This window comes from Orycteropus afer, unplaced genomic scaffold, assembly GCF_000298275.1.
Source record: "Orycteropus afer afer isolate SDZICR_OR568_19922 unplaced genomic scaffold, OryAfe1.0 scaffold00006, whole genome shotgun sequence".
Classification (NCBI taxonomy): Eukaryota; Metazoa; Chordata; class Mammalia; order Tubulidentata; family Orycteropodidae; genus Orycteropus; species Orycteropus afer.
The window spans coordinates 21537771-21552807 of NW_006921593.1; the positions used below are offsets into that span (position 1 = coordinate 21537771).

The 15037-nt window shown below is 51.5% G+C and overlaps 1 protein-coding gene across 1 annotated transcript in view; it reads right to left on the reverse strand.

Moving 5' to 3' along the window:
- Nucleotides 1–15037, reverse strand: part of UBE2F (ubiquitin conjugating enzyme E2 F (putative)) — a 40595-nt gene that overhangs the window by 20800 nt on the left and 4758 nt on the right. Inside the window, exons 2-3 of the mRNA XM_007941557.2 lie at nucleotides 8167–8196; nucleotides 5566–5631 (exon numbers count right to left, since the gene is read on the reverse strand). Coding sequence (XP_007939748.1) covers nucleotides 5566–5631; nucleotides 8167–8196 — 96 coding nt within the window. The remainder of the gene's footprint in view (nucleotides 1–5565; nucleotides 5632–8166; nucleotides 8197–15037) is intronic.

Below are 15037 nucleotides of genomic sequence, written 5' to 3' on the forward strand. Positions count from 1 at the left end.
GCCATGATATTTCCAAGCACCTCATATGCATGTGAGAGCTGGACAATGAATATGGAAGACTGAAGAAGAGTTGATGCTTTTTGAGTTGTGGTGCTGGTGAAGAATTAAAAAGGTGATCCCACAGAATGTGGAAATTATCAAACAATATCATTAATTAATAATCATTAATTATCAAACAATACCATTCAATAAGATCTTACTCGCACACAAGTAAGATCTTATTGAAAATAATTAAAAAATGGTTGGAGCAGTATATTGACAGAGGACTTCCAAAGGTGCAAGCTGGATTCAGAAGAAGACATGGAACAAGGAATATCATAGTTGCTGGCGAAGAATGCTGGCGAAGTACCATGGATTGCTAAAAGAACTAACAGATCTGTCCTGGAGGAGGTGCAGCCGAGATGCTCCTTGGAAGTGAGAATGGCCAGACTTCTTCTCACCTACTTTGGTCATGTTGTCAGAAGGGACCATTCCCTGGAGAAGGATGTCATGCTTGTTAAGGTGGAGGGGAAGGCCTTTGATGAGATGCATTGATACAGTGGCTGCAACAATAGGCTCAAGTATAGCAAGGATCATGGAGCTGGTGCGGGATCGAGCAGTGTTTCGTTCTGCTGTGCATGGGGTCACTATGAGTCGGAAATGACTCGACGACACCTAACAACAACAACAACTGGGAAAAAGACAGACTCTTCAGTGGATCAGGATTCTGTTGTGCTGCCTACCACTCACCATGAGTGAACAACCTACCATTCGGCCTAGAGATCTTAGATTCATCATTTGTTGAAGTCAATAGCTGGTATACTGCCTGCCAACCTTAAGCTTGTCAGCCCTTGCAGTTGCGTGAGTCAGACAAAGGCTCCAGTTTGATTTCTGATCCAGTAACGTAGGACTCGTCAGCTTCTATAGCTGTGTAAGCCATTTTCCAAAGGTAATTTTTTCTCTCTCTCTCTAAGCTTTACTGGTTCTGCTTCTCCAGAGACCAAGGCCTAACACACTCCTAGAAGCAAGGAGACCCCCCAGAGGACAAAAGAACTCTGGGGGCAGCTGGTCAGTGAAGCATCCTGGAATCCAGGTATCCTGGGATGGTGTGCTTTGCCTACTGTACACCCATCTCCATGACGGGCTAAGCAAGGCACTATAAATAAGTCATCTGGGTTGTGCTGGACTGTTCTGAGGGCACATAAACCACAGTGCCAATGGCAGGCTGCTTGAAATTCAGGTAGTGACCTCAGACTTCAATCCATGACTACTATGAAGGAACGTGTCACCCACTTGAGGAGCAGGTAAAGGGAGCGCCAAGGAGCAATGGCCATGGCGTCTCCTTCCACCAGGCGATTGGCTCCACGCCTCACCTATCTGACTGTCCACCAGGTGACCAGCTCTGTTACCCTGACTAGGAATTATAACTCCAGGGTGAGACGGTTGTCAGAGGGGTCCATATCAGAAGAAATGAAAAGGGAAGGAAGGCTTTGGCCGACTGGTTTGACACTGAGACCTGGACCTGCCAATCAGGGAGAAGGCAGACATTCCCAATAAGCTGAAGGCACTGTATCTGAAGCTCCAAGGTTCTGAAGCAACTAGGTTGTTTAGAAGCTCTGGTGGTGCAGTGGTTAAGACATTTGGCTGCTCATCAAAAGGTCAGCATTTGGAACCAATCAGCTGTTCTGTGGGAGAAAGATGAGGCAGTGTGCTTCTGTAAAGAGTTACAGCCTTGGAGCCCCTGTGGGCAGTTCCCCTCTGTCCTCTAGGGGCGCTGTGGGTCGGAATCGACTCCAAGGCTGTGGGTGTGGTTTGGGCTGCCTGGGAGACCCTATGAAGCGCTACTGTCACAGGGTCACTATGAGTCAGAATCGACTCAATGGCACACAAAAATAAGCTAACCAAATCAAGAAAAAGGAAAACATAAATGACGAAAAAAAGTAATTAAAGAACGGACATCAACACAAACCCTACAGAATTTAAAAGGGTAATATGAATATATTAAGAACAACTGTATACCAATAAATATGAAAATGTGGAAAATATCAGTGAATTCCTTAAAAAATTGTATCTGTACTTAAAAATATTACACCACCACCAAAAACACGTAAGAACAAAACAACAAAATGTGGCTTTACTGGTGAAATTCTATAATTTCTGAGAGAATTAATACTAATTCAACACATATTCTTCCAGACTAGAAGAGAACACTTCCCAGTTCCTTCTGGGACCAGCACTACCCTGGCACCGGACCAGACAAACACATTAGGAGAAAAGATAACCACAGATTAACATCTTTTATGAACAGAAATAGAAATTCTTAACAAAATGTCAGAGTGGCAAGTAGAACAATACATTAAAGTGGGTAATACATCAAGATGAACACGTGACGGTTCAGCTCAAGAATGCAGAGTTAGCTCAACATTTTAAAAGATAAAAAATGTAATTTACTTTATTGACTGACTGAGAAAGAATACACATGGTCACCTCAGTGAACGCAGAAAAAGCACTCGACAAAACTCAACATCCATTCATGATCAACGCTCCTGGGAACGGTGGAAGATGAAAAACTTCTCAACCTGACTAAGAGCATCACAGAAACCCTGCAGCTACACACTTACTGCTCAGAGATGGACGCGTCCCCCCAGGACCAGAAACAAGGCAGGGGGGCCTACCCCCACCGCTTCTGTTCACCACTGCACTGAGTTTTGGACACTAAAATAAGGCAAAGCAAGGCTATAGACTGAAAGGAAGAAACGAAATCATCTTTATTCACAGGTGTACGATCACTCACATAGAAAAACCACTGCCGTAATTAAAATGAGTTCAGGTCACTAAACAAAAATCCACTGTGTTTCCAGCAATAAAAAATGCAAAGTGGAGACATAAGCTATATTCATGGATCAGAAGATGCCATGTTTTCAGGATGGCACTTCTCCCAAACTGATCTACAGTAGATTCAACACAGTCTCGGAGAAAAACCCCAGCAGGTTTTATTTTTTTAAATGCCATCTGACAAACTGATGCTGAAAAATACATGGAAAAACAAAGGATCTAAAATAGCCAAACTCATTGTGAAAAAAGGAGAACAAAACTGAAGGAGTCACAGGACAGGATTTCAACACTTACGCTGCTGCTGTTAGGTGCTGCTGGGTCACTTCTGACCCACGGGGACCCTGTGTAACGGAGTAGAACTGCCCCACAGGCCTCCAAGGCTGTCCCCTTCACGGGAGCAGACCGCCTCACCTTTCCCGCACGGCACCTGGTGTGTTCGGACCACAGACCCTTCTTTCACCAAGCAGCTGACTGCTTAACCACTGAGCCACCAGGGCTCCCTGCTATAATAAGCCGGCTTCATTACCATTTGCTTCATACATTGTGAAAACTTCATCATACAGTCCTAATTCTAGAATTGTCTTTAACACTAAGAGCAGCATGACCGCATATGGATTTTTCAAAAAGCCCAGATATTAGGCCTGTTTTCAGGGTGGGCAGATCTCTGCCATCTTTCCCTTGGTAACAAAGGGCAGGAACGTAACCACTTTCCGATTTACTGCCACCACAAAATAAGGGCAAATACAGAGTATCTGAAAAGCCTGCTGAGCACCCACCCGTCCCGGTGCTGAGCGCACAGTCTCAGGCCCCAAAGCACAAGCTTCTTTCCACCTGACGGGACAGTGACGTCCCCAGCTGTAACAAACAACTGGGCTCTGTCTGCAGGAACAGTAAGAGAAGCAACACCAAAGACGCTGTCACCCACATCCTCTCAATGATCAAAAGCTTCCTGCGATTCAGTAAAACATAACTCATTTGTCCAGAGGGTAGATTCACCACAAACTCAATCCTACAGGACAGCAACAAGCCGAGAACACTGGGCAAAGGTCTGACCAAGAGCAACCACACAGCTCGGGGGCGGGGGACGGAGGCTCGGGGCAACAGAATCCGACAGGCTGGAAAAGGCACTGCTAGGCCAAGGGAGGAGGTGTCCTTCCGACACATCCACAACTGCTGGGACTGCGGCTCAGTCAACAGACCACTGTGAACCACCACCACTGCAAGACCTGACGGTACAGCAAACTGTGTTTGTCACGTTATACACTAAGCTAAAGAAGTCTCCAGGAAGAACAGAAGGGCTGTGTGTGCGCAGGGAGACAGCTCGGGGGGCAGGAGCGCATGGGAGGGAAGGACACTGGGAAGAGGTAACTCTGGGGAGGAAGCGGGGGTTGGGGGAGCTGTTGCATTGTGGGAGATTACAGTCAATGTCATGAGACAAAGTGTATGTGAGCTGCTGTATGGAAGATGAATTTGATCTTGTAAAACGTTCACCCAAATCACAACAAAATTAAAAAGAAAAAAAAAAAGAAGTCTCCAGGAAGTGTTCCAGTGTGCTCAACACCCCACGTTAAAAAAGACAGCATTTAAGCAAAGTGGCAAAGAATGCTTCCAGCCGCTGTCATTTCAAAGCTGAAGCCTGGGCATGAGTTATCTACAAACATCAGGAGTGTAGAATACCTGTCCCTAAGGAGGACGCTCTGCTACCCGCTGTCCCCAGTGTTCTCCCAGGCCAGAGGGAAGGGACCAGACGGAATTTGTCCCAGAACCCTCTGCTGACTCACTACGTAGCCACAAATGGATTTTAAAAAGTTTTCAGGCACATTTTGACTCTGGGACTCCTGTTACTGTAACACAGAAAACCCAGCCCGCCTGAGACGCGACCAGGACCTTACCCTGGGCTCGTCACCACTTCCCACCTCAAGAGTCTGCTCACTCTGTGATTGGCTAGCGCCTCATCGACCTCAGCTTCTCACTCCTTTTAATCCCCCAAACAAATCATGCCCTCGAGCTCCTCCTCGAGACCCCCTCCCTCCCTCCCCATGTGCGCCCAGCCCACAGCAGCTCCGACTTCCCTCAGTCCCCCTCATTGCCGTGTTTTCCCTCAACTCCTGCCCACAGCATCTCCAACTGGCTGGCATGAGTGTGAAGAGGCTGCTCTGCCCCCCGCAAGCAGAGGCCCAGGTGGGCTGTGGGCAGTGCTGACGTCCGCACCTCTAGGAGCCGCCTGCTAACTGGACAAACCCAAGGCCTCCATCGTGCTGTCCCAGTTTGGTCAAGGAGAAATGTTACCACCCTCAGGCCAGCTTGTCGGTGCAAACGGCAACAGCCGCTCAGCTCTACCCGCCGCCACGTCGGACACTGGGCCTGTGTCCCACACACTATCTACTTAGCCCTCAACTGCCTGTGAGCCAGGAGCAGCTGAACAGGGCCACAGTGCTGCTCGGGGTGAGGCCAGGACTTCTAACCCCTGTGTGCCCGCAGTCCCAGGGTCATGAACTTCCACTGTGAAAGGTTCCCCGGTACTGGCGTGCACACACACCTCAGAGGCTGTGACTACGCTTCCTGTGACGGCAAAGCACAAGTGCCGACTTCACGCAGGCAGTCACTTGTGTCACAGTGCTGACCTCACGTGGGGAGTCACTCATGTCACAGCTCTTAGAAAATCGGAGGACCGGACAAGAGGACAATCTGGGCAGCCCTGAACACCTGCAGTTTGGGTCACTTTAACACCTGAGCGTGTGAGGCCATTACCTGGGGTCACAGTTAGCTGAAAGCAGTGTAGCTTGTCCGGATCAGGAAAATGCACCTTACAGGTACCTGCAGAAGAGAAGCACGTCAGGTGGGTGTGAGCGCCAGCACCAGGCTACATGCGGAGAGGCTTCTGTGGTGAGGGGCTGGGCAGCCCGGCCCCTCCCTATGTGGTAACGGCCACACCCCGTGTCAACACTGCCACCAGGGATCCTTGTCAGGCATTTCCTTCTCCATAGTCTTTCACTGTTGTTGCTGTTACGTGCTGTCGAGTCAGACCTGACTCACAGCGACCCCTCCTTGGGCAGTCTTTCACCAGTGAGTTCCAAATTGAGAGGTTTTCCTTCCATCTCTGAATGTGGTCACTCAAAACAGAGCTTTCCAACAATTCAGTAGTTAAGCTGCTTTGTGGAAAAGAAACCCCACCCCTTGGGGTTAATAGACGTAAGTCAAGGCTAACTAAGCATATGGATGGACAAGGAACAAACCCAGGCCCAACTCTGAGTTTAATTGCCTCACCCCAGTCCTTTAGGACACCATACTGAATGCAAGTCCCCAAGAAGTGTGCCAGCTAAGAGTCACCTGACATCCGAGGCTTCGCTTTGATGAGTCACGTGTTTTAGTCTCCACAGGCTAACCACTAGCTCAGCTTGTTCTGTTGGTGAAATGGTGCCCTGCTGACCGGGATGGCAGTGTTCTGTGCCCACTTGACCCTCAAGCAGGAAGGTGCGTGGGTCAGGGCAAAGTGTCCCTACTGGGAGAAAAGCTACCAGCTGCAGACAGGGGATGCTGGCTATACCCCACACCCGCCTCCTTCCTACACATGATGTAAAAGAGTTGTACATGCCCATGGCATCTGCACCCTGGACGGATGCACCTGGGAACCTGCTGTGTTTGTCTGTAAACTCGGACACGTCTGCTCAACTCCCTGGGTCACCTACTGACTTTACGTCTTACGAGCCCACTGAAAATGTCTGCAGAGCTCTGTAACGATGGGGATTTCTCACTGATGACAGTGACACAACGTGACGGACGCAGCCGGCCTGACTGAACTGCGCACATGGAAAATGACGAACTGGCGAACACTGTTACATGCAGTTATAACCGTAAACAGGGGTTATTTTAAAATAGAGTATTTTTGGTACATATATTTTACCATAATAAAATCCTAAAAAAAAAACAAAAAAATAGGAGAATTTAAATTTAGACTTGGAAATGGCCTTAGAGACCACGGGCCCAAGGTCCTTGATTCCAAGACAACCTGAAGGCGCAGAGAGGCTCAGGACACGCACAGCTCTGACAGGCTATCAACAGAAGCTGGGCCTGCCTCTGAACCCAGTCCACACACATTTTCTGCGTGCCCTGCCCCACTTCTCGTAACGTCATAAACCGGTGCCCATGGGGCCCCGAGACAGGACACAGGGAAGCGCCAGGGACTGAGCGTGGCCCTCATGGGTGCCACAGGCTGCAGAAAGATGCCCTTGAACAGCAGGCAAAGGGCCTCCGGGTTCTGGGGGAAGAAAACTGGGAGTCCGGCACATTTTCAAGACATTCTCACTGAGTCCCAGAGTAAGAGACATTTTACATCAGAACCTACTGTGCTGATAAATACCATGTGTCAGAGAAGTTCTGAAAAATGCCACATACTCACCAACCACACAGGACACGGGCTGGTATTTTTCTCTGTGATTGTTTGTTTTTCAAACTGCTGCCTCTTACCTACGAAATGGACTCCATAACCACTAAAGAACTGTGAAGGCACGCTGGTGGCACAGTGGTTAAAGCATATGACTGCTAACCAAAACATCAGTGGTTCAACTCTACCAGCTGCTCCGTGGGAAAAAGATGAGGCAATCTGCTCCGGTGAAGATTTATAGCCTTAGAAACCCCCTGGGGCAGTTCTACTCTGTTCACTGGGGCGCTGTGGGTCAGGATCGACTCCATGGCAGTGGGTTTGGTTAGTTTTGAGGGTGGAGACCACAATTCTCTTTTCCACTCGAGAGGAGGCAGGAACGGGCCCTCTCATACCCACCCAATGGGCCAGCACCTCAGAACCTGCGTTCTATGTAGCACTCGCCCAAACCAGGAGACCGTTACCAGACAGTTCATACACATCCTACTTTTACACATGTTACACAGAGAACTGCCCAAGCAGTGAGTCTGCCGAGCCGGCCTGCTCAGGAGCGATGACTGGGCAGTGGCTTGGCGGCTATGCAGGAGTGACCAGCAGAGTGAGAAGACCTGGGGGCCAAGTAGCTGGTGCACCCACTGCAAACACAGGATCACGGCTAGTGGCCTACATACCCTTCCGCTCCAAAAAGGACTTGATGCAGAGCGCGGGTGGGAGACGGACGGAAGGCAACTTGGCTCACCTCCGCCACCCTCAGGAGGGAGGCCCTGCTGGGGACTTACAGAAAGGACGTGGCACCTCCTTGTCTGAGCCTGAAAAAGGATTCCGCTACTTTCTGGATAAAGTTAAAATTCATGCCTAACACAGATGAAAAGCAGATTTTTTGCTACATAAGGTTATCAAAACACAAAACAACCTTTCCCCATGCAATTGTTTTACAGTACTTAATGTGTGACCGGGGCCACTATACTTACAAGGTAGATTAGCTTCAAGTTCTGCAACCTCTGTGGAAACAAAGAGATTACTGTTAATAACAGTCACTCACTCCACATTAAAACACCAGCACTTATGCAGCAATTTCCCCTGGAATACTGAGGAAACACAATGAAACAGACTGACTGAGGGCTGCACTTGGTGTGCAGCCAAGATTTTAAACCCCTGCACTGCTGGCAGATGCACCCAGGGACCAACAAGTGCAGCCACTTACAATTCACCTGACGAGAATGAAAATCACTTAAAGTCTACACCGAAGCTACCTGGAAGTGAATAGTCAGGCATCATTTTGGAAAATCCTGTTTCTGACTAGCTGGACTCAAACCTCACAGTCAGATCAGACCTGTGCCCCCCGCCCTGCCCCGTTTTTCCAGACCCGTGGGGTGTCTGCTATTGAGGAAGTCCAGGCTGGTCACTAACAGAGGGACCCCTGTGTTCCCGCCCCTACAGCCATCCTGAAGGTTCAGCCAGTCTATGCTCCGGCATTCCCGGTGGGAGGGGGCTCTCCACCTCCTGACCCAGCCCTGGCCCCACTGCTGCCCACCTGTGGGTGGTGTCAGCTGTCCCAGCAGTGGCCTCCTTGCAGCCACATGCCTTGGCCCTGGCTGTCTGCCCAGGGCTCAGGTGCCACTTACACTGGGCGTTCACTTGTGATTTAAGCACAGCGCCATTCTATCTGTCGGAGTTCTGAGTCCCTATCCCACCCCCCTATTGCAACACTAAGGTGGCTGGGGAGCCACACAGAAGCCCTGGGCCCGCAGGTCGGCTGGACCTCAGAGAGGTCGGTACCGCCCCAGGTCTCAGAGCTGGCTGCACAGAGGAGGATGCAGACCTGTGCAGGTGGGACGGGGCATTCCACGCCGTCAATTGCACACAGTGGGGAACCCAGAAGGCACAGTGTGCCTGGAGCAAAGGGTACAAACCCCAACAGAGCACCGGGCCAGCAGGCTGAAATGGGGGGGGGTGGCCGGGGCCCTGAGGGCCAGGCAGTCACAGGGAGTGTCCGAGTCTTCCGTCTTCCGAGACAGAGTTTCTAGGCAGTGCTTCAAGAGCACAGCTTCAGGAAGGTTAGTGAAGCCGGAGGCCAGCAGTCAGGACAGGGACAACAGCAAAGAGGTGTCAAGAGCAAAGACGACAGGAAGGAGCAGACAACGCGAAGGGGGTGAAGGACTTGAAGGTGACTCCGAAGGTGACCTGCTCTGGCTGGAGCTGAGGGGGAGCCCCAGAAAGAGAAGCCCCTGAAGAGTGATGTCACTCGTTTGGGTTCTCCAGTGCTGCTCAACAGAAACACCACAGATGGGCGGCTTTAACAAACAGCGATCTACTCTCTTACAGTTCGGGAGGGCAGAAGTCCGAGTTCAAAGTGCCAGCTCTAGGGGTGGGTAAAAGCCCCTTAACCTTGGGCTTCAGCTCTGCCTCTTGCTCCCTGTCCCCTGGAGCTAGAGGTGTCTCTTCATTCAGGCAGCATTTGGCTGCTGAGGCTGACAAACCCAAGGTCGACAAATAAAACAGCACCATCCCAAATTATCAAGCAGCATGGCAGGCCACTAGTTCAAGTCCAGAAACAGGCCCAAACCGGCAAACAACACAGCAGGCCACTGAGATGAAGACTCAGCAGGACCCAAATGTGCCAGAAAGCTCAAGACCTTCCTCAAAGCGCCTTCGTATATTCTGGAAGCAGACAAGCCACTCAGCTGCTCACAGCTGATGCCACCGGGGAGCTGGTAGTGTCATCATGGGGAATAACTACATCCAGGTGCCCATGCACAACCAGGGCCAGACAAGTTGACACACGACATTAACTACCACATCACTGGATGTCATGAGATTGGACAAGACCAACCAAGCCTAGAGAGTGGTGAGAAGAGACCCTAACAGCAGAGGAAAGGGGCCAGGGATGCCAGAGAGGAGGGATAGGCCGAGAAGCAGGAGAGACACCAGGAGTGCAGTGACAACACATGCTGTCAGGAAAACAAGGGCTAAGGGAAAGCCACCAGCTGTGGTCAGATCCTACCGGCCTCAAAAGAGAGGGGAGCAGGAGAGAGTGAAAGCCGGGCTAAGAAAAATCAAGCTGCAAACGGGCAGTGAGAATAGGACACAAACGGGTGGTCAATTCCAGATGCGGCAGGTACAGACATGTCTTCTGGGGTGGGGCAGAGGCCACGACATGTGCACAGCTGAAAGCTATGGAGGGGCTGGGGGACGGCTTGGGGTGGCTCTGCCCTCAGCTGTTTCTGTGAAATGCCCAGGGAGCTGGCTGTGATGTACATTAACTCCAGGGTGCAGGTCTCTTTGAAATGGACACCACAAAACGGGGAGAGGGTGGAGGCGTTAGGGACAGGACAGAGCTGGCAGACCTGAAGCTCTTGCCAGTGCGGTAGAGTGGACGCGGGGAACAGGAAGGACGTGCTGCACCACCCCCTGCCTTCCTGCCACCGGCCGAGGCTACAGGCAGGTGAGGCCATCTTTTTGGCAGTGTTGTGCTGCTGTGCATTAAACACACACACGGCCAGGATGCTGTGATGGTTCACTACTGCGTCCGCTTCCCAACCACACTGGTCTTTCCTCTTGTCTAACAGCCAGCCTCCCTACAGCCTCGGTGCCACATGAAGTCGTGGGGCTATTCTGCCTGCGACCAAGCTCACTCCTATCACCCAGCTTCACAAAAACCTAATATAAGAAGAAACATGTGGTAGTCCCAGAGGATGACTTCAAGCTCAAGAGGCACAACGTACTACACAAAAACACTGTTCTACATCCTACTTCAGCAAGTAGCGACTGGGATCTTAAAAGCCTGCAAGCTGCCATCTAGATGCAATGATGGGTCTCCCCTCATCCACAGCAAAGAATGAAGAAACCTGAAGACGCATGGAAGCAATTGGTCCTAGCAACTGGTACACCATGTGATCCTAAGCCTATACGACTATGAGACAAGAAGACTTAGATGGTGCCTGGCTACCAATGTCAACCACTCAAAGGGCAATCTATGTAGGAGACCCTGAGTAGAGTGGGACAACAATGTGGAACAAAACTCAAAACCATAAAAAAAAAAAAAAAGGGACTAGGTTTGCTGGTCTGGTAGAGCCTAGTGGAACCCCTAAGACTATGGCCCCTAGCTGCCCTTCAGGTCTGGAATTGAACCCACTCCTGTGGCTTCCAGCCAAAAAGACAGGCATATGAGCTGAACATTTACATTAGGTAGATAGACTCCTTGGAGACAACAATCATGGGAGAATAGAAGGGCTGTGTATGCACAGGGAGACAGCTCGGGGGGCAGGAGTGCATGGAGGGAAGGACACAGGGAAGAGGTAGCTATAGGGAGGAAGTGGGAGGAGAGCTGTTGCATTACGGGAGATTAAAGTCAATGTCATGAGACAAAGTGTAGTTTGTCATGAGACAAAATGCTGTATGGAAAATGAATTTGCTCTATAAACTTTCACCCAAATCATAATAAAAATTTAGGAAAAAAAAAAAGATGATAAACAAGGGGTCTGGTGCACGTCTATGGCTTCAAGTGCAGGGATGACACGATGGAAGTAAATGTTCAAAATGGTATAGTGGTCATGGACGAGGACGAAGTATGACCCAGGGGACAGGGCAATGCTAAAAGACTAACTTGAATGGGGGTGGAACCCGCCCCATCAGCCACGTCATGGAAGCTGCCCCTCACAACCACTTGGGAGCCCAGGTTTTTTTCTTTTTTAAGTTTGTTCAGGCACCATTTCATACCATACTGGTGACCCATTTTGGATGTGTAATTCAACGGGTTTTACATTTTGGAGTTGTATCCACATCACCACAACACCATCCCGCCGAGTTCTGGAAACTCCTGATGTCCCAGCCCTGCCCCAGACCAACGAGATCAGAAGCGCATCGTGAGGGCCAGGCACCAAGGGTTTCCTTGTCCAGGTACACACGGCATGCTGTTTGTTGCATGCCATTTCTGCCACGTTAAATGTTTACATACAGACACTGAAACAAGTGAATTTAATAACAAGCTCTGCTCTGTGGATCAGAGAACAGCACAAATCCAAAGACAGGCTGATGCCCATCACACTGTGCAGGGCTCACTCAGGAGGGCATAGCAGGGCCAGGAAGGAGCCTGCGGAACCAGCCCACCCAGCCACACGGGTCATGGCAAGATCCTGCAGGTGAGGAATACAGGCCTGGGACAAGGACACCAGCAACTCAGTGTGGTTCAGAACAGGGCAATGCCTAAGACCACCAGCAGACCACACAGAGCTGCCCCAGGGGCGGTGCTGAGGGGCAGCAGTTTTTCTAGAAGTCAGATGACTGCAGACAACAACCGTGCTGACCTAGGACAAGGGCCGGATGAAGGCCACAGGCATGCACTCTGCTCACACACAGCCTCTTCCCTGAGGGCCTTCTTGCCCAGAGGACGTGCCTCTCGCTTGCCAGGTAACAAAGCCTCATCCACTCCAAGATGCCAGCACTTCTACTGCCCACCCGCCTGGCGTTTCCGTGAGGCCCTCGGCACTGCACTCAGTCCGTGCCGCACTTCCTGCTGAGAGACAAGAGGCTTTTCCTTGTCACTGTGGTCAGACCGCCTCGGGCACAGTGGCACTGATACCAGGTTACAAATATGCTGCTCACACAGCCTCCCTCCCATGAGGAGCATGCACAGCCAGCACTGGGGTCCATTCCATGTGTGCGGCCAGGGCAAGGGCTGAATCAATGGCCTGCCAATGTGGTTTGGTAACATTGGGACTGTGCCTTTTCACTTGTTGACGTTGGATTTGTTAGCCTCAGCAGCCAGGAGCTCTCTGAGTGAAGAAAAGCCTCCAGGTTCATTGGCTAGGGAGCTCTGGTGGCGCAGTGCCTAAAGCATCTGACTGCTAACCAAAAGGCTGGCGGCTCAAACCCACCAGCCACTCCCTGGAAGGAAGGTTAGGCAATCTACTTCTGTAGTGATATTGCCTCGGAAACTCAAGGAGGGGTCGCTATGAGTCAGACCTGACTCGATAGCAGTGGGTTTGGTTTTTTTTTCTCCAGTGGGCTAAGAGCAGGAGGCAGAGCTGATGCCCAAGGTGAGGGGCTTTCACCTAGCCCCTAGAGCTCACACTTTGAACTCAGATTTAAAGCCTTCAAAATTATAAGAGAATGAACTATTTATTCAAGCCATCCCATTTGTGCTATATTTCTTTTCGAGCGGCACTAGGCAACCAAAACAGAGTGCTACTAGACTCGGAATGTGACGGATGCGGGGCGGCCTGGTCCACTGTGCCTGTGTTCTCAGCTGCCCTGCAACGTGACAGACGCGGGGCGGCCTAGTCCACTGTGCCTGTGTTCCTAGCTGTCCCAGAGCATGCAGACCCAACAGTCCCAGAGCTGCCTGGAAACACCTGCCCTCCCAGTCTCACTGCTCTCCGGTTCTGGCCTGCAGGGCAGAGGCTGTGGTTCAGGAGAACCACCCCAGTGCCGGGATGCTGGGGGCCATGGGGAGACTTCACCCATACACATGGCAGAGGCTTCTTCCAGGCAGCTGCTCATTGGTGGGAGCTTCTACAAGGGAGAGCCAGGGGCACCCCTTTGCCCATGGGAACTGGGCCATCACACCAGAATGAGTGTCAGGTGTGCAGCCACTCTTGGGGTGCATGCCCTGCCAGTCTGCAGAGCCCCGCCCTGGTCACCAAGCCAGAGGTCACACCACAGGAGGCCGAGCAGGGACAGGCGGCTTCAGGAGGGCACCTCTGCTCATCTATCGGTGCCCTCTCCCTGGGTTCTCAGCACCCACACCATGTACAACAGACACAAGAGCACCCTTAGGTGCCCTCCCACCAGGCTTGTCACAGAGGCCTTCTACTCTCAGCCTTGCTGGGGAGGGCCTGGGCTGCCCGAACCACCCACCCAGCGTCACACCCCTCCCAGGAGAGGCCACCGTCGATGACTGAGCAAGGTGCAACCATCTCGCCTGATTGGGGACAACTTACTGAGCTTCCCTGCGGCCCGGCCTTCCTTCTGCCCGTTCCTGTACCACTCCATAGTACAGGGCCCGAGCTCCTCCTTCCTAATAATCCTGCACCCCAGACTCTGCCCTCTTCACAGAGGCAGCAGCCACTGCCTCCAGAAGCCTGCTGCTCGGTGAGTGTGGAAGCCAGCATGCCGAGGCGGGCCGAATCCACGCTGCAGCATCCTCTGCTCGGCATGTCAGGATTCTCTCGTCCAGGCACAAGAGAGCCCACCCTCCAGAATGTGGTCTGCATGGCTTCTTCCAACACCTTCAACCGGTTTCCACCAAGTCCACAAGCCATGGCCTACGATGGCCCAGACCCCACTGTTCTCTATATAGTACCACGTCCACCATCAGTAAACCTCAGAGGAATGAAGGCTGCCTCGCTGGACAGCACCCATGGGTCAGTAACTGCCCCTATGGCAAGTCAGGCAAAGAAGGGGTGAGGCCGCCTCTGGGGGGATGTTTGCATCACCAGAGCCTTCACTGTCACACGGCCTCTGTTCACGGACTCAGGCCAGGCCCACCCTCGCCCTTCCCCTCCATCCACCACAAGCCTAAACTCCTCAGCACTCAGCTAGCCCCACCCAGCCCAGGAGCTCCGAGGAAGACGGAGGCCAGGTCAGGGGTGCTAGAGTGCTACTGCCCTCAGCCCCCATCAACTGGAAGTGCTCTGGGACCCAGAAACATGACAATCACCAGTACCTTGGGGAGGATGATGACGGTGTCACATGTTGGTTTAGTCTGGGTTCTCTAGAGAAATAAAAACCAGCAAAGCTTATATATATAGAGAGAGAGAGAGAGAAAGAGAGACAGAAATTTATCTTAGGAAAATGGCTCACAAACGTATAGAAGCCGGCAAGTCCAAAGTCCCTGGAGGA